Source organism: Melanotaenia boesemani, chromosome 9, assembly GCF_017639745.1.
Source record: "Melanotaenia boesemani isolate fMelBoe1 chromosome 9, fMelBoe1.pri, whole genome shotgun sequence".
Taxonomy (NCBI): domain Eukaryota; kingdom Metazoa; phylum Chordata; class Actinopteri; order Atheriniformes; family Melanotaeniidae; genus Melanotaenia; species Melanotaenia boesemani.
Window position 1 is genome coordinate 35,646,607 of NC_055690.1, and position 25,597 is coordinate 35,672,203.

The 25,597-nt window shown below is 43.0% G+C and overlaps 1 protein-coding gene across 2 annotated transcripts in view; it reads right to left on the reverse strand.

Annotated features, from left to right (window-relative positions):
• LOC121646282 (latent-transforming growth factor beta-binding protein 1) overlaps positions 1-25,597 on the reverse strand; it is a 97,188-nt gene that overhangs the window by 30,791 nt on the left and 40,800 nt on the right. For both annotated transcript variants that reach the window (XM_041995187.1, XM_041995188.1), the window contains 4 exons: positions 12,657-12,914; positions 2,162-2,238; positions 1,872-2,060; positions 784-886 (listed from right to left, as the gene is read on the reverse strand). In XM_041995187.1, the coding sequence (XP_041851121.1) occupies positions 784-886; positions 1,872-2,060; positions 2,162-2,238; positions 12,657-12,914 (627 nt within the window). The remainder of the gene's footprint in view (positions 1-783; positions 887-1,871; positions 2,061-2,161; positions 2,239-12,656; positions 12,915-25,597) is intronic.

Sequence of the window (25,597 nt, forward strand, 5' to 3'; positions counted from 1 at the left end):
TTAAAATAAATCCACATTAATCCAACTTATAGTGACTGTGTTCATACAAGCAAATTCAAAAAGTATAACAGCCTCGCTAAGAAAAGCTTGTCTGGTCGTCTCTGGCCTTCTGGACTCCTTTTAGACACATTTCTTTTTAATATTAAGTTTTTAATGTTATGATTGCCTCTGTTAATAGATAATAACAACGTTCATGTTAATATCAGTTCTGATTTGGACTCAAGCTGATTAAAAGATTTAAGGTTAGAAAAAGGAATAAAAGAACATTAATTCATATTATTTGAAAGCACTTCGAGTCCCAAGGATCCTAAATGAGTTTTATTTTGTATTAATTCACTCTGCAAAAAATTATAAAGGAATAAATTGACTGGATATTTACATATCAAAAACATTTAAAAAGTAAATAAATAAAATTTAGTTTGGAAAAAGATTTAAGCTGATTAAAAATACAAAGTCAGAAAGTAGAAATTTATTTGAATTATTGCTTTTTTTCTTCTTTTTTTTGTGCTTTCTGGCACTTACAAGACCAACATTGTAAAAATAAGAATTCGTTTTTTTTTGATAAACTATGTTATTTTTATAGCACGTTTTCTCCAGTGAGCCATTTGGGTCCTAAGTGTAAGTTTTTCATATAAACATGTGCTGCTGAAAAATGCTTATAAAGCAATATTTACTATAACTGATCGTTTATAATTTAATCCTGAAGAGATGGAGACGTTTGCTACAGAATGACTCCGTGTTGACTTAAAGAACAACACAGAGTTGTGTTTTCTGTGTTTGTACCTGTGTTTTCAGGACAGAGGACGCAGTCGGTCAGGCCCCACGCCTTCCCGATCCCTCTGCAGCACATTTCCCGGCTCCTCAGTCCAGGAAGCGGAGAGCTGCACTGCACACACACAAACACACAAGGTTACAATTCACTGTTTTCTTTGACTTATTTAATTGCAGACAGTTTGAATTATTTCAAGTTTTCTCTCATCAGCTTCATGTCATTTGTGAAAATTCATCCATTTTTATATTTTCAAACTGCAAAAAATCCCCCAAAAATTTGGTTCAGTGAATCTTTTCCGACTCTGAAACGTTCCCGCTCCTATTCCCAAAATTCCAAGATCTTCTAACATTGAGAAAACCAGGTGAAGAAGAGCTTCAGGTGTTGTTTTGTTCCATTCTTCCTGCGAAGAATGGAAGCGACTGAAGCGGAAAGTTGTGACTTTTCCCCATTTTCCGCATTTTTTTCCTGAAATGCAAAAATTTACCTTTATTGACACATTGACAGAAAACATGAAATATCTCAGGTTCTTATGGAACATGAATAGAAAAAGTAAATGTAAGAATTACAGTTCTTTACATTTATCTCTTCACATTATTATTATCTTTTTCCTCTTTTTGTCTTCCTGATATTTTCTGATTTAGGGATTAAAAATCTGGACATGTATGTAATGAATAAAGACTTTCACAAACTTTATAAACCAAAGTTAATGCCAGTCTTCTTTTTTTTAATAATTTATTTAACATGAAGACATTATCTTAAAAAGTACATGAGACATCCACTTGGAAAAGTAAAATCACTGTGGAACCTTTCAGCCTTTTAACATCTAGTGTGTCATATTTATCATTCAGTTTAAGACCTATTTCATCACTTTATAGTAAAAACTTTTCTCAAAACAATTTAATATTAGTCTTCTACCCCATGGTGGATATCTACTGCACTACAATAAATCTGTGCACATATGTGCCAGTTATTTAAAGACTTCAGAATAAAAAAATCCCATTATTTCTTGGGTCAGGTGTTAAAGGGTTAAACCGTCTGACTTGTTATAAAATCTGCAGCTCTGGAAACTTCTGGAACAAACCAGTCCACCTCCTCTCACCTGTCCATCCTTCACCTCTCTGAAGCAGTACTTGAATCCAGAATACTGGGTGTAGGTCCCGACCCCCCTCACCGTCTGGGCCTGGACCCCGCTGCCAGGTGCTGGAACCAGAACCGGAGCCGGAGCCGGAGCCCCCGCTGATCCTGTGGAGGAGGGAAGGGTCCGCAGAGCGGGACTGGATCCGGACACCTGGAGCAACATGACAAGATAAACCAGGAAGAAGCTGAACTGCTTTTCACAGTGGATCCAGAGCATCACCAGAAATCGTCCAATCAGAAGCCTGTTCTCACCTTCATCACCTGGTGGATCTTCACACTGGCCTCCAGGGGGTGCTGCACTCTGACCTTCACCATGGGGGAGCCAGGAGCTGAAGGGGTGTGTTGGAATAAAAAAAAAATTTAAATAAATATAAACAAAAAACAAAACCATAAAGTTCAGGAACAGTTTCATTAAATCCACCTAAATTTAATTAATTAACATTCAAACTGATGATTAATTAAAGGAAAACACATACAAGAGAAAAACGTGGGAGAAAAAAAAACCAAAAAGAATATTTAATAAAAAATAAAAGTCCTAAAAAAGCAATGACACATTTTTTCAGTCAACATAACATGTTCGAAAAGTGACTCCAATCTCTGATTTATAAAAAAATAAAAAGAAATGGTTAAATTATGAAAAAAGATAACTTACAGATTTTAAATAAATAACCCAAAAACATCTGTAAACATACACAATAAACAATACATCCTTAAAATCCTTAAATATATCTGAAGGGCAGCAATAAAAACATCAGTTCCCACAGGTAGGTGTCGCTGGTGGCAGGTAAGTGACGCTAATGCTGTAGGTGACGTAGTTCCGGGGGAGACGGCAGATTCAAACTAGGCGCGCCCAAACATTTCTACTTTCATTCGATTGTATTTTGTGCCAACTTAATCAAAATATTCTTTAAAGTAGGACTATAGTGTCTTTAAAAGGTACACTCTGGAGCACAGCGGGGAGGATTTGGCCAGCCTGACAGATTTTATAGATCGTTGTTACGACAGAATCGTCATGGGGAAACCAAACAACACGTCAACCCCCTCCACCGCATCTAAGTCCAAGAGACAGCGAAATGAGGATTCACCTGGAGCTATTTCACCAACGGGGAACGACTCAACAGATGTTCTGACCTCTATAGATAAGAAACTCAGTAGTTTTGATGCGCGTTTGAGTCTGGTAGAAATTCTCCACAAAGAGTTCCAGGCGCTACGTGAATCATTAGAATTCAGCCAGAAGCAGGTGGAAAGTCTGGCTGCAGAAAATGCCGGTCTCAGAGAGACGGTAAAATCCCTCACCGAGGGCTTGACCCGTCTCTCAGATGAAAATAAGAAGATTAATGAAACGGTGATCGATCTGCAGGCGCGGAGCATGAGAGAGAACCTGGTGTTTGCAGGGATTCCAGAGCAGACGGAGGAGGACCCCGAGACCACGGTGAAAAACTTCATCAAAACCCACCTGAATCTCCCGGAGGAAACGGTGAAAAACATCTCCTTTCACAGAGTCCATCGGCTCGGCGGGAGGAAACCCGGGTCCAGCAGACCAAGACCCATAGTAGCGAAGTTCGTCAGCTTCAAACAGAAGGAGCAGGTGAAGAACCAGGGCCGCGAACTGAAGGGGACCAACTTCGGAGTAAACGACCAATATCCGAGAGAGATTCTGGACCGACGGAGAGTCCTGTTTCCCATCAGGAGGAAATCTATGGCTAATGGCGCTCGCGCTGTCATCGCGGTGGATAAACTGTTTATTAATGGACAACTGTACCGCGACCCGGACATCACTCCGTGGCTCTTCTGATCCCAGGTGCTGTAAGTCAATCTCTCCAAATGATCACTCTTAACTCGCCATTATAGATCACTGACAGTAGAACACACTGCTCGTCTCACCACAGCCTCTACATCTAGATCGATGTATTTTTTTCTGTTTCACCACTCTTCTCACTTTTCACTTTTCACTATCTTTCTATTTCACGTCTTCACTGTTAATTGTAATCCAGCTTGTAATATCAGCAGCGCACGCAACACCGTCAGGACGCACAGCCGCACCATACATGATACATATAAACACTCGCGTTTTATGTATGAGAGAACACGCATTAAGGTAGACTACATATACGGACATTTAACATACGGACAAACGCGCGCAATCAGGCTGCATGCAAACACGCGCGAACACGCAGAGGGGCGCACAAAGACACACGCGTCAGTAACACGCATGAAGCATTAAACCGTTCACAATAACCATGTTAAAAATCGTCTGTTGGAATGTACATGGAGCCGGTTCCAGGGAGAAGAGGTTGAAGATCTTTAATAAATTACAGGAGCTGCAGGCTGACATTGTCTTACTACAAGAGACTCATTTAACAAACTCAACCATAGATCTTCTTCAAACAGCTCAGTTTCCTCATGTTTACTCAGCCTGTTATAATTTTAGGCAGAGAGGAGTAGCTACTCTTATTAATAAGAGACTAAATTTTAACATAGATAGCACAGTAGTGGACAGTGGCGGCTGATGACAATTTTTTTTAGGGGGGCGCAAATTTTCTTGGAAAGTTGACACTTAAAACTTAGCCACTTTAATTTCAATACAGTTACAGAGTTAGGAAGAAAAGAAAAACGAAGTCTGTGTATGGCTTGTCCACAACATTTCGGTTGTGCCGACACTTTCAAACAGCAGACAAGGGAAGCAGAAAAAGGCGTTACTCACGGCGCAACCGGCAAGCCAACTCCGTTTTTCATAGTAAGAGCGGGAAAAAGCCCGGGTATAAGCTCTTCCGCGGTCGCCGCTTTGTTGCTGTGCTTGCAGATCAGGCTGGTCAGCCCCGAGCTCCTTTATCCTCTTTTTCTCCTCGAGAGAACATCTTGAAAATGGGTGCTCTTGTAAATATTTTACAGAATTAATTCGCTCGGGAATTCCGGTTCCACTTTCACATGCCATCTTTCTAATCGTACGCTACTACAGACTCGTCTCCAACTCACTCTGCTTGCTACTACGGATGTACGTCACACTGGCTTAAAATACAGGAGTGTATAATTGACCATGACATTGTCCAAACACACTGAAGCAACATAATTCAACTATTCTAATTGGCTGACGATGAAAAGTGGGCGTATCCGGGGCGCACCGAGCTGCGCCACAAGCAGATTTTTAACGAACCAATCAAAACGCAGCCTCCAGTGACGTTTTAGTCAAAAGTTTGAGGATGACAATAGGGATTCATTTGACCGGCGCCCCCGCAACCAGGAAGTGTTGTTCAATGAAAAATCATTAAAAAGAAACACTGTGTAATGCGCTTAACATGCACAAAAAGCTAAAAAAAATACATTATTTTACACATATCTTCATCCGAAATTATTCCTAACAGTTTGTTTTTTTTAATTGTGTAGTAACCAGGAATATGGACTCTTTGTAGGTGAGGGCGGCGCCCCAGCGCCCCCTGCTGGCCAGCCGCCACTGGTAGTGGATCCGGAAGGCAGATTTCTGATAACTTTATTATCTATTTGTAATATCAAATTATGTATTACCAATGCAGATGATCCCTCCTTTTTCCACTCCCTGTTTGCTACACTCCAGAATTATTCAGATAACAGAATAGTGCTAGCTGGTGATTTTAATGTAGTCTTGACTGAACAAGATCGCTGCAGCACATCAGGTAGTCATCGAGTCTGGCAGTCGTCAGAAACTATCAAACAGTACATGAAGGATTTTGGTCTTTGCGATGCTTGGCGCTCTCACCATCCTAAACTAAGAGAATACACCTTCTTCTCTTCAGTTCACCACTCCTTCTCTAGAATAGATTATATTTTAAATAGTAACTCACTAATGGGCGACATTTCAGAGACTCAGATACATCCAATCAGCATCAGCGATCACGCACCAGTTTCATTCACTCTGAGAAACAAAAATAATAAACCGATTGGTCAAAGCTGGAGATTTAACACCTCTTTATTGAAAGATCCTGAGTTTATTGATTATTTTAAAAAAGAATGGTCAATTTATATAGAAAAAAATGACATGCCTGAAACTTCAGCGTGTCTCCTTTGGGAAGCAGGAAAAGCAGTAATGCGAGGGAAAATAATTTCCTTCTCCTCACATAAGAAGAAGAAGGAAACAGCAAGAGTTTTAGAATTAGAACTCAGGATTAAATCATTGGAGGAGGCTTACCGCATTTCCCCCGAAGAGCACACAATGAATAATATAAGGAAAACTAAATTGCAGCTTAAAGAAATTATAGATAAAAAAACACAGTTTTTAGTGCAAAGACTTCGCTTGGAGAACTTTGAACATAGTAACAAATCTGGAAAGTTTTTAGCAAATCAACTAAAAACAAACAAGGAGAAAACAACAATCTCCTCTGTTAAAGATCAAGACGGAAACATCAGCCATGACCCAGACAAGATAAATGACACGTTTAGAAGCTTCTATAAAACATTATATGAATCACAGATTAATCCAACAGATGAACATATTGAACAATTTTTAAACAACATTAATCTACCAAAACTAAAAAATGAAAATAAAATAAATTTAGATGCACCTATTACTGTAGATGAACTCCACGAAGCTCTCCAACATATGCCCAACAATAAAGCCCCGGGTCCAGATGGTTACTCAGCAGAATTTTACAAGGAATTCTGGACAACGCTAGCTCCTACATTTTATAATATGTTGTTAGAAATACAGGAAAAACAAAAAACACCGCAAAATATGAACTTAGCTAATATAACACTATTGCTAAAACCAGGCAAAGACCCCACACTTCCATCCAGTTACCGTCCCATATCTTTAATAAATGTAGACCTGAAAATAATTAGTAAAGCTCTTGCCAGAAGGATAGAAAAAATAACCCCTCTTATAATACATCCGGACCAGACAGGTTTTATAAAAGGTCGACATTCATCTACTAACACGCGTAGACTAATTAACCTCATAGATTACTCTACTTTACATAATCTAGAATCCACAATCATTTCTCTAGATGCAGAAAAAGCCTTCGACAGGGTAAACTGGAAGTTTCTATTTGCAACACTAGACAAATTTGGGTTTGGACCTGCTTTCATAGAGTGGATTAAAATATTATATAATAACCCAAATGCATGTGTGAAAACCAACGATCAAACTTCTCCAAGCTTCCGCTTACAGAGAGGCACCAGACAGGGCTGTCCACTCTCCCCCTCACTTTTTGCCATTTTCATAGAGCCGTTAGCAGCTGCTATTAGACAAAATATAGAAATTAAAGGAATCCAGGGCAAAAATATAGAACATAAAATAAGTCTTTATACAGATGATATATTACTTTTCCTTCAGAACTCACAAACATCACTCTCTGAGACAATCACAGTTATTAATAAGTTCTCATCAATATCTGATTATTCTATTAACTGGTCTAAGACTACAGCCATGTCCATCAACTGTGACCTACAAAACATCCCTAATATCAAAATACAGACAGGAAACATTAGATATTTAGGTATAAATATTTCCCCCAGATTATCAGATTTAACAAAATTAAACTATGTTCAGCTACTAAAAACAATAGAAGATGATCTCTTACGGTGGAGGTGCTTACCCATCTCACTAATGGGGAGAGTTGCCACCATTAAGATGATGATTCTACCTAAAGTTAATTATTTATTTTCAATGATACCCACTAAACCCTCCACCAGTTGGTTTAAATCTCTGGACTCTTTCATATCCAAGTTTCTTTGGAAAAACAAGCCGTCACGTATCAGTCTTAAAACCTTACAGCAGACTAAAGATAGAGGAGGACTGGATCTACCAAACTTTAATCACTACTTTATAGCTAACAGGCTGCAGTACATCTCAATGTGGCTCAAACCCAGTTATCTGGATGAGCCGTGGCTAGATGTGGAGCAGGCTTTGTGTGAGGACTTAGTCATCTCTGACCTGCCATTCATCAGCTCAACCATTAAACCATATAAGTGCTTTAAAAGCCTTAACATCCGTTTTTCCTTAATGGCTTGGTGGGAATTCTGTAAGATAACCAGATCTTCCCTCTTTCCATGTAGACTTACACCCATCTGGAACAACCCTGACATCCTGCAGAACAAAAAGATGATAAACTTCACTCAATGGAAGACTAAAGGAATACAACAGTTAGGACAGATAATAGAAAATGGAAACTTTGTATCTTTCAACACAATTGTCTCACAGTATGGAATCAACAGCAATAAATTCTTAGAGTACCACCAACTAAAATCAATTATATGTAAGAAGTATACCCCTGTACAGTTAGACTTGCAGCTTCCTGTCAGAATAGCAGAATTCTTGAATCTTAATACTCCAAAATTATTATCAAAAATATATAGATTACTTGCAAAGCTAGAAGACAGGATATCTCTCCCAACTTCAAAATGGGAAGATGATTTATCTAATAACTTTGATCAGAAAAGATGGTCACAAATATGTTTAAACACGTTTAAAATGACTCAGAATTCAAATATACAACTAATACAATTCAAAATTCTCCATAGAACTCATTATACAGGACACAGGATGTTCAGGATGGGCCTTTCACCATCAGATATCTGCCCACACTGCTCTGAGAACACTTCTGATAGCTACATCCATGCGCTGTGGTCCTGCACACCTGTCCAAAGGTTCTGGATTAAGGTGTGTGAAGATCTCTCAAAATGGTTTAAAACCAGTTTTTCTGCAAACCCCACACTTTGCCTACTGGGCGACCTGGGTGACACTAACATAGGAATACACTCCATAAACTTGGTCCTCGCAGTCTTATGCATCGCAAAGAAAACTATCCTTGTGAACTGGAAAGATAAGAATAATTTGTCTATCCAGCAGTTTAGAAATCTCCTGTTAGATCACATCAGCATTGAGACAATGTCTGCCTCCTCCAGCAACCAATCAGATGACTTTCATTCCCTCTGGTCCCCTGTGACTGGCTACATCACCTAATGTAGGTGGAGGATTGCGGCTTCGCTGGGATGGGGGTGGATATGGGTGGGGGGGTCCCTGGTGGCTTCGGGTCTCCGGTTGTCTCCTGGGTGGGGATCTCGGCTGCTCCGCTGCTGGGTCGGCTGGGGGTTCCGGTCTGGGCGGGCGGCATTGGGTGGGCCCCGGGGTGGGGCTGCCTCGTGGTGGTGGGGGGTGGCTGCCGGGGTGCCTGGGTCGGTGTCCGTCGGCCCCTGGCCGGGTGGCCGGTCAGGCCCGGGGTGGGCCAGGTGGGGGCCCCGGGCTCTGGGGTGTCGGGTCTCCCCCCTCTCCTGGGGGTGGGGGGTCTGCCGCTGCTGGGGGGGGCTGGGCCCGTCCGGATGTGCCGTGCCGGGGGTTGGTCCGTGCCCTGGTGCTTGGTCGCAGCCCCGGAACCTGGGTGGGGGTGTGTTTGTATATAGATGGGTGTGTATGTGTGTGTGTCTGTAGGTATGCTGGTGTGTGGGTGGGTGTAGAGGGATGTGTGTGCTGTATGTGTGTGTGGGTGTGTATGAAGGTCTAGGTGTGTGCGTGTATGTGTGTGTGAGTGGTGTGCGGGTGTGTGTGTGGAGGTCTATGTGGGATGTGTGTGTGGGTGTGTGTGAAGGTGTGTATATATGAGTGTGTGCACGTGGAGGTCGAGGTGTGTGTGGAGGAGTGAAGGAGTGGGTGGAGGCGTGAGTATGTATGGAGGTGCTTGTGTGTATATGCAGGTATGTATGTGAGTGCGTGTGTAGTGGTGTATGTGTATGGAGGGGTATGAGAGTGTGTGTGTGTATGTGGGCACCGGGGTGTGTGTTTATAGGTATGTGCGTGAAGTGTGTGTGTGGAGGTATGTGCACGTATTGAGGTGTTGGTGTATAGAGGTGTGTGAGAGGGTGTGTGAGTGGCTGGGGGGGGGAAAAAAAAAAAAAAAAAAAAAGTGTGTGTGCGTTTGCAGGGGGTTAGGACGTGTCCTCTGGGGGGCGCCCTGGCCGGGTGTTGGGGGCGTGGGCCTGGGGTTCCCTCCCTTTGCCTCACCCCCCTCCCACTCAGAAAGAGGAAAGTGGCCCCTTGGGCTGGTGGCTGGCCCCTGGGGGGGTTCGTGGCGTGCCTGGGTTGGGGTGCCTGCTCCGGGCCTGTGACGCTCTTCGGGGCCGGCGGGGGACAGGGGCGCCCTAAGCCACTGGCGGGTCGTCTTCCAGGGGGGAGGCTTACTCCCCTCTGGACCTACATCTCCTGACCCCTCCCCTCCCCCACTCTTCACTACATACACAGGTAGGGCTGTGGGAGGTGTGCTTGTTGCGCTGGGCGGGGCAGGGGGGTCATCATAGTGGCCCCGTTGCTTCGCCGAGCGGCAGCATGCCTCCCAGCTTTTAATTCCACTTAGTCACTGAGCACAAATAACATTTGCAACATACAAACACGTTTTGGGGGGTGGAACATGCGAGGTCAGGTGGGTGGGACTGCTCAGGTGGCCCCGCCCCCTCCTCAATGCAGTTACTGCCCCCCAATTTTAACCCTCTTTTTTTAATTGCAAACAGCACATAATATATTCCATCACTAGTGGGGGAGGGAGGGGGGATGGGGTCTTCAAGCGCCCCTGTCTCCATGGATGGCCCGGGGGCGGGCGGGCCGGGTGGCCTGTCGCGTTGGCCCGGGGCGTAGGCGGGCTGTCCCGGGGGGTTTTGGCTGCTGGCCCTGGGGGGAAGGTGCTGTTTTGGGGGTGGGGAGTGGGGGCGGGGTGGGGGGGTGGGGGCCTGGCTCGTGTCTCCTCGCCTCCTGGCTGGGGCTGTCCCCCCGCGGCGTGGGGTGGCGGGAGGATGGTGGTGGGGGGATGGTGTTTGTGTGTGTGTGTGTTGGGGGGGGGGGGGTGGTGGTGTGTGGGTGGGAGAGGGGTGTGGGTGTGGGGGGATGGGTGGTGGAGGGATGGTGTGTGGGAGGGTGGGGTGTGTGGAGGTGGATGTGTGGTGTGTGGGAGGGGGGGTGGTGTGGGTGTGGGAGGATGAATGGTGGAGGGATGATGTATGTGTGGGAGGATGGGGTATGTATGGGAGAATGTATGGTGCAGGGATGGGGGAGTGTGTGGGAGGATGGATGGTGGAAGGATGGTGTGTGTGCGGGAGGATGGATGGTGTATGGGAGGGAGGATGGTGTGTGTGTGAGGGAGTGGTGTATGTTTGGGAGAGTGGGTGATGGAGGGGTGGTGTGTGTGTGTGGGAGGATGGGGTACGTGAAGGTGGATGTTTGGTGTAGGAGAGGGAGGACGGTGTATGTGTAGGAGAATGATGTATGTGTGGGAGGATGGGTAGTGGAAGGATGGTGTGTGTGTGTGTGTGTGTGTGGGAGGTGTGAAGGTGGATGAATGGTGTATGAGAGGGAGGATGGTGTATGTGTGGGAGAGTGTATGGTGGAAGGATGGTGAGTGTGTGGGAGGAAGGATGGTGTGTGTGTGGAAGGATGGATGGTGGAAGGATGGTGTGTGTGTGTGGGAGGACAGAGTATGTGAGGGTTGAATGGTGTATGCGTGGGAGGATGAATGGAGGAGTGGAAGGAGAGTGTGTGTGTTTGTGTGTGTGTGTGTTGGTCTGGGGGGGGGGCAGGACTGGTTCTCGGGGTGTGCGGCTGGGCGCTGGGGTGTGGGGCTGGCCTCTGGTGGTGGCCGTCTGGGCGGGCCGGGTCCCCCCGGGTGGCGTGCTGGCCCTCGGCCTGTGGGGGGGGGGGGTGTCCCTGCGCTCCTGGGCCCGGGCCCTCTGCCCCGTCTGTCCCGGGCGGCCGGTGCCCTGTGTCCGCGGGGCGGCTCCTGCTGGGGTCTCCTGCTGCTGCCTTCCTGGGCGGGCGAGTGGTCGTCTCTGTGGACCGGTCGGGATCTGTTGCCTGCGGGGGGGCTGGTGGCCTGGGTCTCGGGACCGCTGGCCTGACTCTGGCCTCTGTTCAAGTGAGGTGGCATCTGCATGATCACTCTGCATGGTCACTCCTTCCTGAACGTCTCCACACAGTCTTTGCGTCGCCGTGTGGCCGAGTTCTCCAGCACATCCACACAGGTTTCTCTGCGCGTGTTCTTGAATACAGCAGTTTCACTTATATCTATTATCATATTTTTTTTCTTTTTTTTATTATTTCTGTTCTTATTATTATTATTACTCTTACTCTTATTATTATTATTGTTACTATTATCAACTAGTTGTGTAATGACCTACTGGCTAGGATGATCTTAGCTATATATGTTGTAAGTAGTATGGATTACATGGTTTTCTGTATGATGTTTCAAGTCCCCACCCGCACTCCCCACACCCTTTCTGTCCCTCTCTCTCCCCTCCCTCTTCTCTCTACTTTCTTTTCTCTCTCTCTCTCTCTGTCCCCTCCGGTCGAGTCCAGCATTAAGAGTCTGATTTAATAAAGTTTCTCATGTCATCAAGAGGGACTTTATACATGTAGTATAAATCCCTGCTTGATAGAGTAAAATTGCCCAGCACCAGACAGCAGCCAGACAATCATTCTGTTTGCAACGATGCTGGACAAGACAGGTTTTAATAAAAAAAAAAAAAAAAAAAAAAAACATCAGTTTCCAGAAAATATCTTAAAACTGTAAAAAAAAATTATATATATATACATATATATATATATGTATATATATATAAACTTAGGAAAGAAATCATTAAATGTTTATTTAAAAATAGAAATTAAATGTAGAAACAGGTTGGAAATGAACCTAAAACACGACGTGAAAACTCTGTTTGAACGTAATGACTAAAACGTGAGACGTTAAATGATCCTGATCGGATCAAACGTCTCGTTACCGGCAGCTTTCAGACTCACCTCCGGGTCGCGGCTCTTCCTGGTTCTGTCCCAGCGGCAGCAGGAACTCAGACTGGGTCAGCCCCTGATTGGCTGCCTGGGCAGAGAGGAGCACTGGTTTGACGATCTCATTGGTGGAGGACTGGGAGGCGGGGCCAGATGTGGCGGCCGCAGGAGCGACTGGGATGTGGCAGAACTTTCCAGTGAAGTTTGAGGGACAGAGACAATGGTCCCTCTGGAGACAGACGCCGCCGTTCTTGCAGAGCAGAGGACAGAGGACTGAGGACGACAACAAACATGTTTTACTGCTTGTTTATCTGCACCTTTAAATTATTATGCTCCATTTTTTCAGGGAAGTGTACCAAATAAATGTGAAGTTCAGGTCAACGCTCCAGTGTGACATTAAATGGTTAAATGAACTGTGTGTCCCATCACATGAAGTCCAGAAAATACCAGTTTAAGAAAACCATGTTTGCAACCTTCACCTTGTAGGTTATCGTCGTCCCTTCAGGTCATTCTCATTTTTGGACCATTCTGGTTGTTTGTTTTTGGTTGTTGTTTGGTTGTTTTGTTTTTTTGTAAATAAGTGTTTCAAAAGAAGAACTTTGTAATTCCAGTTTAAATGTTCTTAAAGGTCAACAGAACCCTGAAGACAAATTTACTAACCTTTCAGGTCATTAAAGAACAAAAACCCAAAAACTGCTTTAAAACATTTACAGAGTAAAATTTTTCCTCCTTTTTGCTTAAATCGCTAAATGAACTTCCCTCCAAACACAAAGATATAAAATATCTAATCATTTAAATTATCTTAATTCAATAAATGCCAACTTTATCATGATGCCACTTTTTATATTATATATTTTCCATGTCATGCATGTTAGGGCGACTTTATCGAAGATCTAAATGTTATCACTATTTTTATTTTTAGTACGTTTAACACTGAACTAAAACAATCCTCCAGAGGGGTATTGCACGAAACCAGAATAAAGAAATCCAGGATAATTAAGCAAGCCCAGCTTGACCTAGCTTGCGCGGCCTATCCTGGCTTAATTGGTTGCACGTTTGCTGAGCCAGGATGAGAAGGTGCGGCTAGGTTAAGCCAGGTGAAGATAGTTGGGATAAGTGCGTGTGCACGGCATACTGAAGCAGACCTCGCGATCGCTCACAGAATCACCGATGGGGAAATGGATAAAAGTCGCGCGTCCTACGTCACGGCCGCTGAACAACAGCTCCTGACGGAGTTCTCTGACGAAGTTAAGGATATTATAAGGAAAAAAGGCAATACCAATGCCATAAGTAAAGAACGCGAGAGATCCTGGCAGACAATAGCCGACCGGCTCAATGCGTAAGTAGTCAAAAACTGTACAATTAATAAACAGTGCTCCACTGGAACTGTCATAATTAGGCTACAATTAAAGGATTACTTTTCAAATCCACTAACTGTTGTATACTTTAAGAGTGACAAGCAGGTGCATGTTACTCAGGAAATGTAGAGTATGATTAGGTGCAAACAATTATCCACAATGTGTCATTTAATCTATTTTCCTCATGTAACGTTTTTATCTATTTTATCTTTCTGTCCTTCATAAAGGACAAACCTGTCTGGCCATAAAAGGACCTGGCAGCAAGAAAAAATTAAATATAAGAACATTTTGCAGGCTGGTAAGTGACTCCAAAGTAGATAACCGAGAACAAATGAGGTGAATAGATGAGGTGTCTGCTGACATGTTCAATGTCTGTATGATTGTAGCAGTTAAAAAAAGGCCTATAGAACTGGCACAGGGGGCGGCCCACCAAGCCAGGATGTGACTCCAGCAGAGGAACTGGCCTCCATTTAAATAAAGGGAGGCCAGTGATGGAGGGGATCCAGGGAGGGACAATAACTGACTCTGTCCCAGCCACAGAAACTGTCCGCTTCATACAAGGTACACAAAGTACTGCAATTCTACTGCACATGGAACACAATCAAATATAATATAGTGTCTGACTTTGGATAACCTTGCAGTGTCTGGGAACACAATTACACTTTTGGAGCCACCAGAAGATGATCCGGTTAGTACAGTGTCTCGAAATCACAGGCTTGGTATGTTCTGTGAAATCTTAATCCGAGTCCTCTCGCTGCATGTATACGGCAGGGGGAAGGCACATCTGCAGCTGCAGAATGCACGTCTGCAGATGAGGAGACTGTCAGTGGAGTCCAGAAGGCTTGAGGCATGTCAGTTTTATGGGATTGGCCTGCTTATTTATTCCATGAAGGATATGAAGTCAGTGATGTGGTGCTAATAGAAAATGTGTAACAGGACCCGGATGCTGCACAGTCTCCTAAGCAGCCTGGTAACATTGTGAGTATTGGCTGAAGTAAATCTACGTTATGCACAAATCCTGCTGTGCTAACTGACATTTCCTTTACAGACTTCACAAACTGTCAGAACGCTTTATTCAGGGCACCTGGAGAGAGAGAGAGAGCTGGCAGATGTTAAAATCAGACTCAAAAAGAGAAAGCTCCAAGAAATAGAGCTGATCTAGAGATTAAACGCCGGACACTCAGAAAACTGGACCTGGAAATCCAGAAACTAGAAAGAGAAGTGAGTGTTTCAATGCACACAGTAACCATATCTGCAATACAGTGTTTTAATCCTTGTTACTTTTGCTGTCGTAGGATCCAAGCAACCAAGACAAATGACTGCTTAATAAAAAAAAAGAACTAGAACATTGGTGTCCGTCCTCTTTTCATGAATGTAAAAGAATTTTAAAGAACCACCAGTGCTAAACAAAATGCTCACACAGGAAAAGCTCCTTTATTAAATAAAGGGGCTAAATCCAAAAATTAAGTGAAGAAACTTGCAATATATTGCTCCCTGACAAGTCTGCCATTAATGTTGTCCGGGAAGATGGGAGCATTTTCCCAGTCAACATCAACAGCCACTCGGGGGGTCTCTCCTTTCTTAGGCCTGCAATGTTATGCAGTACTACGCATGCAGCAATAACATCACAGGCTCTGTCTGGGGAAATCCTCAGGTGGTGCAGGCACTGAAACCGAGATTTCAGAAGGCCGAAGGTCATCTCGATTCGAGCCCTTGTCTTGGTGTGTGCATGGTTGTAGGCCTGCTGTGGTGGGGTTTGGGGATCCGCAAGGGGAGTCAAGAGGAATGACTCACAGGCGTATCCTTTATCTCCCAGCAGCACACCAGAGAATTCACCTGATAATACAAAATATAAGTTAGAAAACAGAGTTACACACACAATGTCCAAGGTGCTTACAGTACAAATGTGTGGGCTACCTTGTGAAAGTCTCTCATAAATTGGACTAGCCCGAAAGACTCTAGAGTCATGCACTGAGCCAGGCCACTTTGCCTCTAAATTGCTCACAAGGCAGTCAGCATCACAGATCATCTGAAATATTTAGTTGTAGCCTATTAAGGTCATTAAATGCACAGAACAGATTCATGTAGGTCATAACCACAAATCACTCTTACCTGAACATTGATGCTGTGAAGGATTTCCTGTTAATGTAATCTCCCTCATGTTCACCTGAGGGGCGTCTGATTCTTATGTGTGTGCAATCCACTGCCCCAATGATGTTAGGGAAAGCTGTAACAAAAAATAGTGAGTATCCAACTGTGACGGATATACTTAGAAACTAATGGGTGCACATTAAAATTGAGGTTACCTGCAATCTTGTAAAACTCCTCCTTGATGTAGAGGGGTCTTCTGTGGCCAGGGAAGGTGATGAATATATTGCTGAATGATTTCAGCGCCAGACAAACGCATCTGATTGTCCGGCAAATGGTTCCTTTATTGAGGTTCTCTGCATCCCCAACAGAATAAAGGAAGCTCCCACTCGCAAGCCATCTCAATGTGACACAGATCATCTGTGGTACAGTGAGGGCATGGCTTCACGCTGTCTGGTGCTGTATTTTTGGACTCAGCAGCCTACATAAGTATCTTAGTCCATCACCCGAAAATCTGTATCTTTCAATGACACAGTCATCTCCAAAGGCCAGGGGATGTGAGCTGTCCCTGAAGACTCGTTCACGTCTGAATGCTCTTCTGAGGATGCGGGCTTCCTCGTCCAGCACATCCTCCGATAAAGGGCAAGCCATTATGAAGAGGGAACAGGTGAAGGGGAGTTGGACCTGAATATTCTACATTGCCCTCGTCACAGATTAAATTGAATACACCTTTGTAACCTCATCCGCTGTGTTTTGTAATCTCAATTAATGCAATAAAACAAATTTATAAATCCTCTGACAGCAATTTGACGAGCAGTCTTCATTAGCATAGCAATATAACACTTGGCCTGATGAAATCATGCACTTATGACCTAGTTGATATTGTGTGATGAAATCGTGATCCTGTATTTAAATAAAATGACTAAAAAAAAAAAAAATAATTATATGCACTGCACTAGCACTACACGACAGCACCTGGGTCTAACTGGACTCAAAGCGGTCTGACTAACACTTAATTACGACGTCCCATCTTGTTTGAATTCATGCTTGTGTTGTTCTTACTCTCAAATGTAAGTCGCTTTGGATAAAAGCGTCTGCTAAATGACTGTAGAATAGAATAGAATAATAATACTACAACTCGAATCCATATAAAAAGGCTGTTGCGATTACGAACAGATTTGGATTAAATGTACAGTGACTGTATATGTAATATTTTAATACTGGATGATTAAAATGACGCGCCATACTTAGGAAGACCATGGACATGCTGTAAAACACATTAATTCCTCATAGAATTGACGTTGGACATGCAGGTGACTCGCTAGGATTAATCTTAGCCTGAGCAGTTAGCCTGGTCTGGAGCAGGCTAGCTGCAGCGGATAAATCACCACAGTAACTTGTCCGGGTTTACAGTCCCTGACAAAAGTCTTGTCGCTTATCCATTTTGTAGAAACAAAAGCTTATAACCTGACTTTAAATTCATCGATTGGTTTTAGAAATGTCTCATATGAAAGCTAAAACCCTCCCAAATTATGCTCAATATACTAAAATAAATTTGCTTCACTGAAGAAAGATTGATCATTTAATGAACACAGAAAGGTCAGATTTTGGCAAGACAAAAGTCTTGTCGCCTACAGAAAATTGAACAAATAATTTACTTCAAATACAAAAATATGTTGCATAACATCAGTGAATTAAGTAGTAGTGCTGTGAGATAGATATTCAGTATCTTGTATGACTTCCATGAGCTTGAAGGACTGCATCCATGCGGTTCGACAATGATTCATACAATTTGTTGATGAAGTCATCAGGAATAGCAAAAAAAGCAGTCTTACATGCCTCCCATAGTTCATCAAGATTCTTTGGTTTTGCCTTCCATGCTTCCTCTTTCATTCTACCCCAGACATGCTCAATGATGTTCATGTCTGGTGACTGGGCTGGCCAGTCCTGGAGCACCTTGATCTTCTTCGCCTTGAGGAACTTTGATGTAGAGATAGAAGTATGTGATGGAGCACCATCCTGCTGCAAAATTTGACCCCGTTTATGGTTGGGAATGTAAGAGGTAGCTAATACTTCTTGATATTTTAGGCTATTGATATTGCCTTCCACCCTGCAAATGTCTCGCACACCCCCATACTGGATGTAACCCCAGACCATGATTTTTCCGCCACCAAACTTAACTGTTTTCTGGGTGAATCTTGGATCCATGCGGGCTCCAGTAGGTCTCCTGCAATATTTGCGGCGGCTGTGATGTAATTCAACCGAGGATTCATCTGAGAAATCCACCTTCTGCCACTTTTCCAGTGTCCATCCTTTTAGCAGGCTGTGGGCCTTGGCAAATGCCACACGGTTTTTTAATTGCCTTTTGTTTAGAGCTGGTTTCTGTGCACTGATTCGACCATGGAGGCCATTTCGAGACAGGATTCTACAAACTGTTCTGGTTGACACAGGAACTTGAGGTGACCAGGCCTGGTGGAGCTCTGCTGCAGTGGAAAAGGGGCTGGCCTTGGATTTTCGAAGCAACAAACGGTCCTCCCGAGCAGTTGTCTTGCGGGGTCTGCCGGACCTGGGCTTGTCAAAAACATCTCCAGTCTTTTCATATCTTTTTCTTATTCTTTGTACTTGACGCTGAGACACATTGAAGGTGTCAGCCACCTCAGCAGTGGATCTGGTCTTCAGCCTCTTGATAATTAACACTTTGGTCTCAGGGTGGATCTTAGGCATGTTGTCAGAGGTCAAGTTGCAGTTGATGTGAAGGTCTGGTGTGCTGGGGTTCTTTTTATACACACCCACTAAGTGATTGATCAGTAACTGATCACAGGTGAGGCTGTAATCTAGGATTGGGTGCATCATATGACAAGGTGACAAGACTTTTGTCTTGCCAAAATCTGACCTTTCTGTGTTCATTAAATGATCAATCTTTCTTCAGTGAAGCAAATTTATTTTAGTATATTGAGCATAATTTGGGAGGGTTTTAGCTTTCATATGAGACATTTCTAAAACCAATCGATGAATTTAAAGTCAGGTTATGAGCTTTTGTTTCTACAAAATGGATAAGCGACAAGACTTTTGTCAGGGACTGTAGTTTGAGCTGCTTTCATGCAACCGACTTAGGGCTAAATTCAGCCAGGATAACCAACATATCCCGGCTTAATCGCTTATCTTGGTTTCGTGCAATACCCCTCAGGTGTGAGATGGATGAAAATGTTTTCTCTAAATAAAAACAGAAACAATCACGTTGCTGGATGTTAACAGAATTTTTACATTTAGTGACTGTTTTATTTTTAGCTGTTTTAATTTTATTATATTTCATTATTGTGTGAAGGTTTTATGACGGTGGTGCCCAAGTCTGGTCCTCGAGGTCTACCATCCTGCAACTCTTAGATGCAACTCTTCTCCAACAGACCTGTTTCAAATGTCATCTGCATGTCATTCAGCTCTGCAGAGACCTGGTAACGAGCCAGTCATTTTATTCAGGTGTGTTGGAGAAGGGCTGCATCTAAAAGTTGCAGAATGGTAGATCTCGAGGACCAGACTTGGGCACCCCTGTTTAAAGTTTATCTTATCTTAATCTTAATCTTTCCTTTTTGGAATTTAAAAGGTTAAGATACTTTAAATAATTACATATTTGGTATTTTTATTAGGATTTAAGCTGAGTGAAAGAGGGAATGAATAGTCCTCTAACGACTCGACACGGTGGTAAATTGAAGTGATCAATGAGGGTTAATAACTCAGTAGAAGAATAAAAAATAATTCCTATTTCCTGATGTCCCCCTTTCTGAAGAGACAACCACCGCTAGTACCGCTAGCTAGTAGGTTTGGGCCATACTGCAACTTATGGTATTGATCCAGTACCAAGTAAATCAAGGGCAAGTATTGATACGATACCAATATGACTTTGCTTGAAATTTCACAATCATTAATGATTTTGCCTTTATTATTGATCATTATTATAAACAAGCAGAATAAAGATTATTATAAAATAAAACATTTTTATTAACAAACATTTTTTAATTTTATTAGTAGAACTAAAACATTTAAAGTTAAGCTTTTTGTTCGTAAACAATATAAAACAACATCAACAGAGTAATAAAATAACTCTGTTTGTCCCTTTTATCACACAACTGTTTGAGAAAAAAAAAAGTCAACTGTCCAAGTTAGCTAAAGAGAAACAAAACATACTATGGGTTGGCTCTCATTCACATTCTTCTGCTTTTTGTCCCAAAACACTCTACAAGAAAAATATTTATCTCATCACGCTGGTATCGATTGATACCGATACTAGCCTTGGTATTGGTACTATTGATATTTGGATCCATCCGCCCTGCCGAGCTAGCGTTAGCTCTTTCAATAAAGTGACATTTGGAAAAATGGAGAGCCACTCATAGCTGGAGTGGATTATAAGGCAGGATTTATAACAGATAGAGAGCAGTGATTCTCGGCTCTTTGTGGGATGGAAAGTGTTTGGGTATCCTTCCATCCCTAACTAATTTCACGCCCATGTGTAGGGGTCTAAAACAAAGCTGGAGGTGAAAGTGGATGCCAGCAGCCACTTCTTGCTTCCTGTTGCTGCCACAGGAAGCTGCTGGATGTTGCTCAGAGTTCAGCTGGCGTCCGAGCTAATGAAATGGAAACTGAGAGGAACACTTTTCTGCCAGCAGGACTAAACAATGCAGGACTTCGTCAAAACTTCTTCACTTTAATAAACCGATGTGCAGTCGCACTTCTTCCCCTCGATGCTGCGTGTGTGATCATTTCGCTTCGTCCTGTTGGTTTATTTTACACCCACACACAGCTGCTGATGTTCTGCTGTAAACACTGATGCAGTTATCATCCATGCTGTCGCCCTACAGATGGCCTGCATCAACACACACATAACACAAAACACACAGTTTACACAAAGTTTCAGGGGTCAAAATGATCCGAGGGAAAGAAAGAGGGCCGTTCAGCCATAAACAAGGCCAGGTTTTAAAATGTTAAACAGAAAAAATGTTAAAAATGTGTGAGATGAATGTTTTAAGCTTGAGGCTCAAATACCAGCAATGGAGCCAAAGTCAGAGGATAAGTCAGTCCTAAGAAGAGATTTAAAGGCAGAAAGCTGAGTTAACGCCAGACAGGGAGTTTCACTGCTGAGGGGCGGAAAAGAGACGCTGAAATGCTGAGTTTTAGGAATTTTTATTAAAAACTCACCAAAGGATCAGCTAACAGGCTCATATGAAGTTAAAAGATCACAGATATAAGAGTCACATTAGTTTAAGCTGTAAAAAACAAGCCGGGAAATCTTATAAACTCTTTTTACACTGTCAAATAATCTGTTTATCACCTGTGCAATGAAAAAGTTTAATCAGAACTCCTTTCCATGTGAAATGACTCGCCATCAATGGAAACACAACACCTGGGTGCATGATTTTTACGAATGAGGTTGCTGTACTCAGGGTCGCTGCAGTGGACACAGCTAGAGAAATCAATACTCCAGTATCTGCAAATCACAATATCAGATTCAGTGCTTTTTAAAATATCAGAATACCACCAATTTTACTGTGACATTTTAAAAGTTAACAATGTTAGCTTCTTCCACGCTTAAGAAGCTAACAATGATGCTAATAGTTAGCTTGAAATCTGAGTCAAAGAAAAGTTTCCTCTCTATAAAGAACGTGTTCTTTATAGAAAAAAAAATGCTATTTAATTTAACTTCTGAGAATTTTTATGTAATAAAAAATCTTTTAAAAAAACAGCCCCAGGGCTGTACTGTGGTGTGGTGGTTAGCACAGCTCGAACCAGGTCGCAGGTTCAAGCCTCAGCTGGGGGAGAGGTTCAAATTGGAGGGCAGTGGCCTTTCTGTCTGGAATTTGCATGTTCTCCCCGTGTATGAATGGGTTCCAAGTGGCAACCTCCAGAGGTAAGATGTGAAGCCAATGCAGAAGTGCAAAAAATTGCCTGGTACAAAAATCCATTTTAGGATTAATAGGTCAATATCACCTTCATGACAACTGTGAGGCGGGTGAATTTTTTTTCTAACTCATCCATTTAGATGTTATTCAATCTTGAAATTATTGCATAATTAGGGGCGTGTCCTTACGATTGACAGGTATCCAACATCCTCGGCAAGAAGGGAGAGTGCAGCACAACCGCGGTTTTTTTAGCCAGTTAACAGAACGCCTTAGCTTTAGCCCACCTACGTCTGTTAGCTGGTTAGCTACCATTAGCTCTGGGTTAGCTCAGTTAGCTCGTAGGTACAGGCAGCTTGGAGTTTGATGGGTGTCAATCATCCACCCCCACCTTATATACAGTCAATGGTGGGTTCTCTCTGCTTCCTCCCACCATCCAAAGACATGATGTTAGGGTAACTGGTCTAGATTCTCCCAGGGAGTGAGTGTGACTGGTTGTTTGTCTCTCTGTGTTGACCCTGCGATGGACTGGTTACCTTTCCAGGTGTACCTGCTTCTCACCTGTTAAATGCTGGGATAGGGTCCAGCTTCCCCGCGACCTTTAGCAGTACAGATAATGAATGAATGAATGAATGAATGAATGAATGAATGAATGACATATTATCATAAGCATTTCTTTCATGTATTTATATTTACTTTTATTCATGTTTCATATTTCCCTTCCAATGAAGGTATTTGTTTCCGTACTGATATGGTATAGGTACTGGTAATTGTATCATTACTGGTGTCAGTATTGGCAGCAGTAATAGAAAAGAGAAAGAAAAGTTTCCTCTCAGTAAATTAATTGTTTGCTACTAAGTATAAAGAATGTCTGATCAGTTTCATAAAAGTCTTTGGCATTGAGCTTTGCTTGGTGTAAAATTCAACTTTTGTGTGAAATCTGAAGGAAATAAAATCAATTAAAACAAATAACAAATAAAATCAAACAACAAAACTAAGTGTCCTCGGGGGTTAAAAGCCAAAGAATAAAAAGGGTTTTAAGACAAGTTTTAAAAATGGATGGTGAAGGGGCTCTGTGATGTGTAAAGGCAGATTATTCCACAGTTGTGGAGCAGCAGCAGAGACCTTGTCCCGTCTGAGCTTCCTCCTGGACCTGGAACCTGCAGCAGCAGCTGGTCCCAGATTTGAGACAGGAGCTGGCATCAGGACAGCTGTAGACGCTAAGCTTGTTTCTGTAACACCATTTACAGTCAGAAGCTGTTGATGAGCGTGTATTTAAAGCTTTAACCGCCCTGAAGCAGACAAAATACATCATCCCTACCCCTTCTGTAACATTAGCCCTGTCCACAATATCTGCAGCCATGCTAGCTGCCATGCTAGCAGCCATGCTAGCAGCACCGCATGCCTGTGTTAACATGCTATGAGTTAGCATAGCTTATTGTAAGACAACATGGCGTTCCTTTTCTGAACATTTAAGCACTTTTCTGCGGTAGCTCTTAAACATCAGTCAAAGAAACTGAGCAGAGAACAGCTGTTTGTGAGGAGGACTGACCTCTGACCCCATGTCATCATCCTCCCCTCCCCTGTCCTCCACGGTGTTTATGTGTCTTACTCCCTGCTAGTTTAAACATTCACACATCACCAGAAAAATATCCTGGACTGGAGTGTGTGATTGTGTTACAGCAACAAGCATGTGAGGACTCGACCCTCTTCTGGGACAAAAACAAAATATACGACATAAAATCTTTTCAGATCCAACACACAGTCGTTGTTATGAAGGGGAGTTTTTTTTTTTCAGGACATAAATGTAGGTCAGAGAAATGTCCTCTGAAGAGACAGAAACATGTGTGAGAGAGTTTCTGTCAATGATAAATGAAAGCCATATGTTTCTTCTCCCTCCTCTCCTCTTCTTCCTCCCTTCTTCTCCAGTCAAGTTTCCATCCAGATAAAACAACTCACACAAAAACTAGAAATCCAACAAACAAACATATGAATTCAGCAACAGAGTCTTCCACTCAGGAGTCTTCAGGTGAGAGAATCTGTGGTGTCTGGATGCATTAGATAAATTGAGAAGTGAATTTATCAAATAATGCAAAAACAGAAAACTGCTTGTGCATCGACCACAGAGGGAAAAATATAAAACTCACTGATGAAGAATAAAATCAGCTTTGAGATGGATGTTATCTCCTACTTCACCACTAGATGTCAGTAAAGGTTACACAGTTACTTTAAGTTGTTGTTCTGGCTCATTGTCTTTGTTTTACAGCTCACATTTCTCACAACTAGCAAAGATCAGACTGTCTGATGGATAGAAAACAGGATTTTAGCAGCAACAAGGTGATTCCCAAAGACCTGGTAGTTGGAAACCTGGCATAACCCCGACCTCAAAGGGTCTGATGAAGGGATGGATCCTCCCCAGAACTCGGACCTCAACAGGTCTGACGGTGGGATGGATCCTTCCCAAAAACCGGATCTTAACAGGTCTGATGGAGGGATGGATCCTTCCCAAAAACCGGACCTTAACAGGTCTGATGGAGGGATGGATCCTTCCCAAAAACTGGACCTTAACAGGTCTGAAACCTCCCCAGAACCTGAACCAAGACGGGTCCTACCAAAGGATGGATCCTCCTCAGAACCCAGACCTTAACAGGTCTGATGGAGGGATGGATCAGATTTATATTTAGGTTTGGGACATGTGTCAGTAAATCACTGCAGTTGTTTCCTAAGTTCATAAAAGTGTAGAAAGAACATGGTTTCATGGATCATAGTGAAACCCATCAGATCAATCTAAGATGTGATGTGTGATTGGATGAACTCTTTCCCGCCTCACGGCTCTCATAACTCTAGCAAAACCAGTGACAGCTCGGACCTGCAGCCAGCCGGATGATCTAGGATCAGATCAGAAGATGCAAACATTGGCTAGCTCAGCTGCAGCTGGTCCAACCATCAACGGGCAGCAGGTCACATGACTCGGCTGCAGCAGCTTCACACATGTAACATGATCCAGAGATTTACTGCAGCAGCCTCTGTCAGGTTGGCTCATCCCGACCTCCTCTTTGTTTGACGCCATCTGAGACGAGGACGCTTTGATTTCACCCTGCTTTAATTTGCCACATTGTTCTTCATGTGAAAAAGATGTGATGTTAAGTCTGGACACCGCAGCCTCCAGCAACTCCTCCAGGAAGAAACTGTGTCTCCAGATGGTCTAAGGATGGTCAAAGACGGATGCAACAATATCCTAGCAGATGTGAGTCACGGAGGACGTTTCTCTGTATGACTTTGTAACTAAAGGAAAAACTGAGCTGAGATTCTGAGTTTGTTTATGGTAATATAATCTGATTTAGATGATTAACAACAGAGGAAGAGGAGAGACAGACTGGGTGAGCTAGATTATAGAGGATTAACTACAGGTTTGATCATATTTTGATATTGTATTTTTTTATCATTTAATTTGTATTAAATTCTATTATCATTAGGATGATATGGTAATTAAGGGACAAATTACATCATTACAGTATCATATCATTACACTCTGACAGCACAGAGGCGGCAACCATGGCAGCACAGGAGCAAATCTTGAGTACCAGGACAATGGAGGCCCAGATCTACCACACCAGACAAG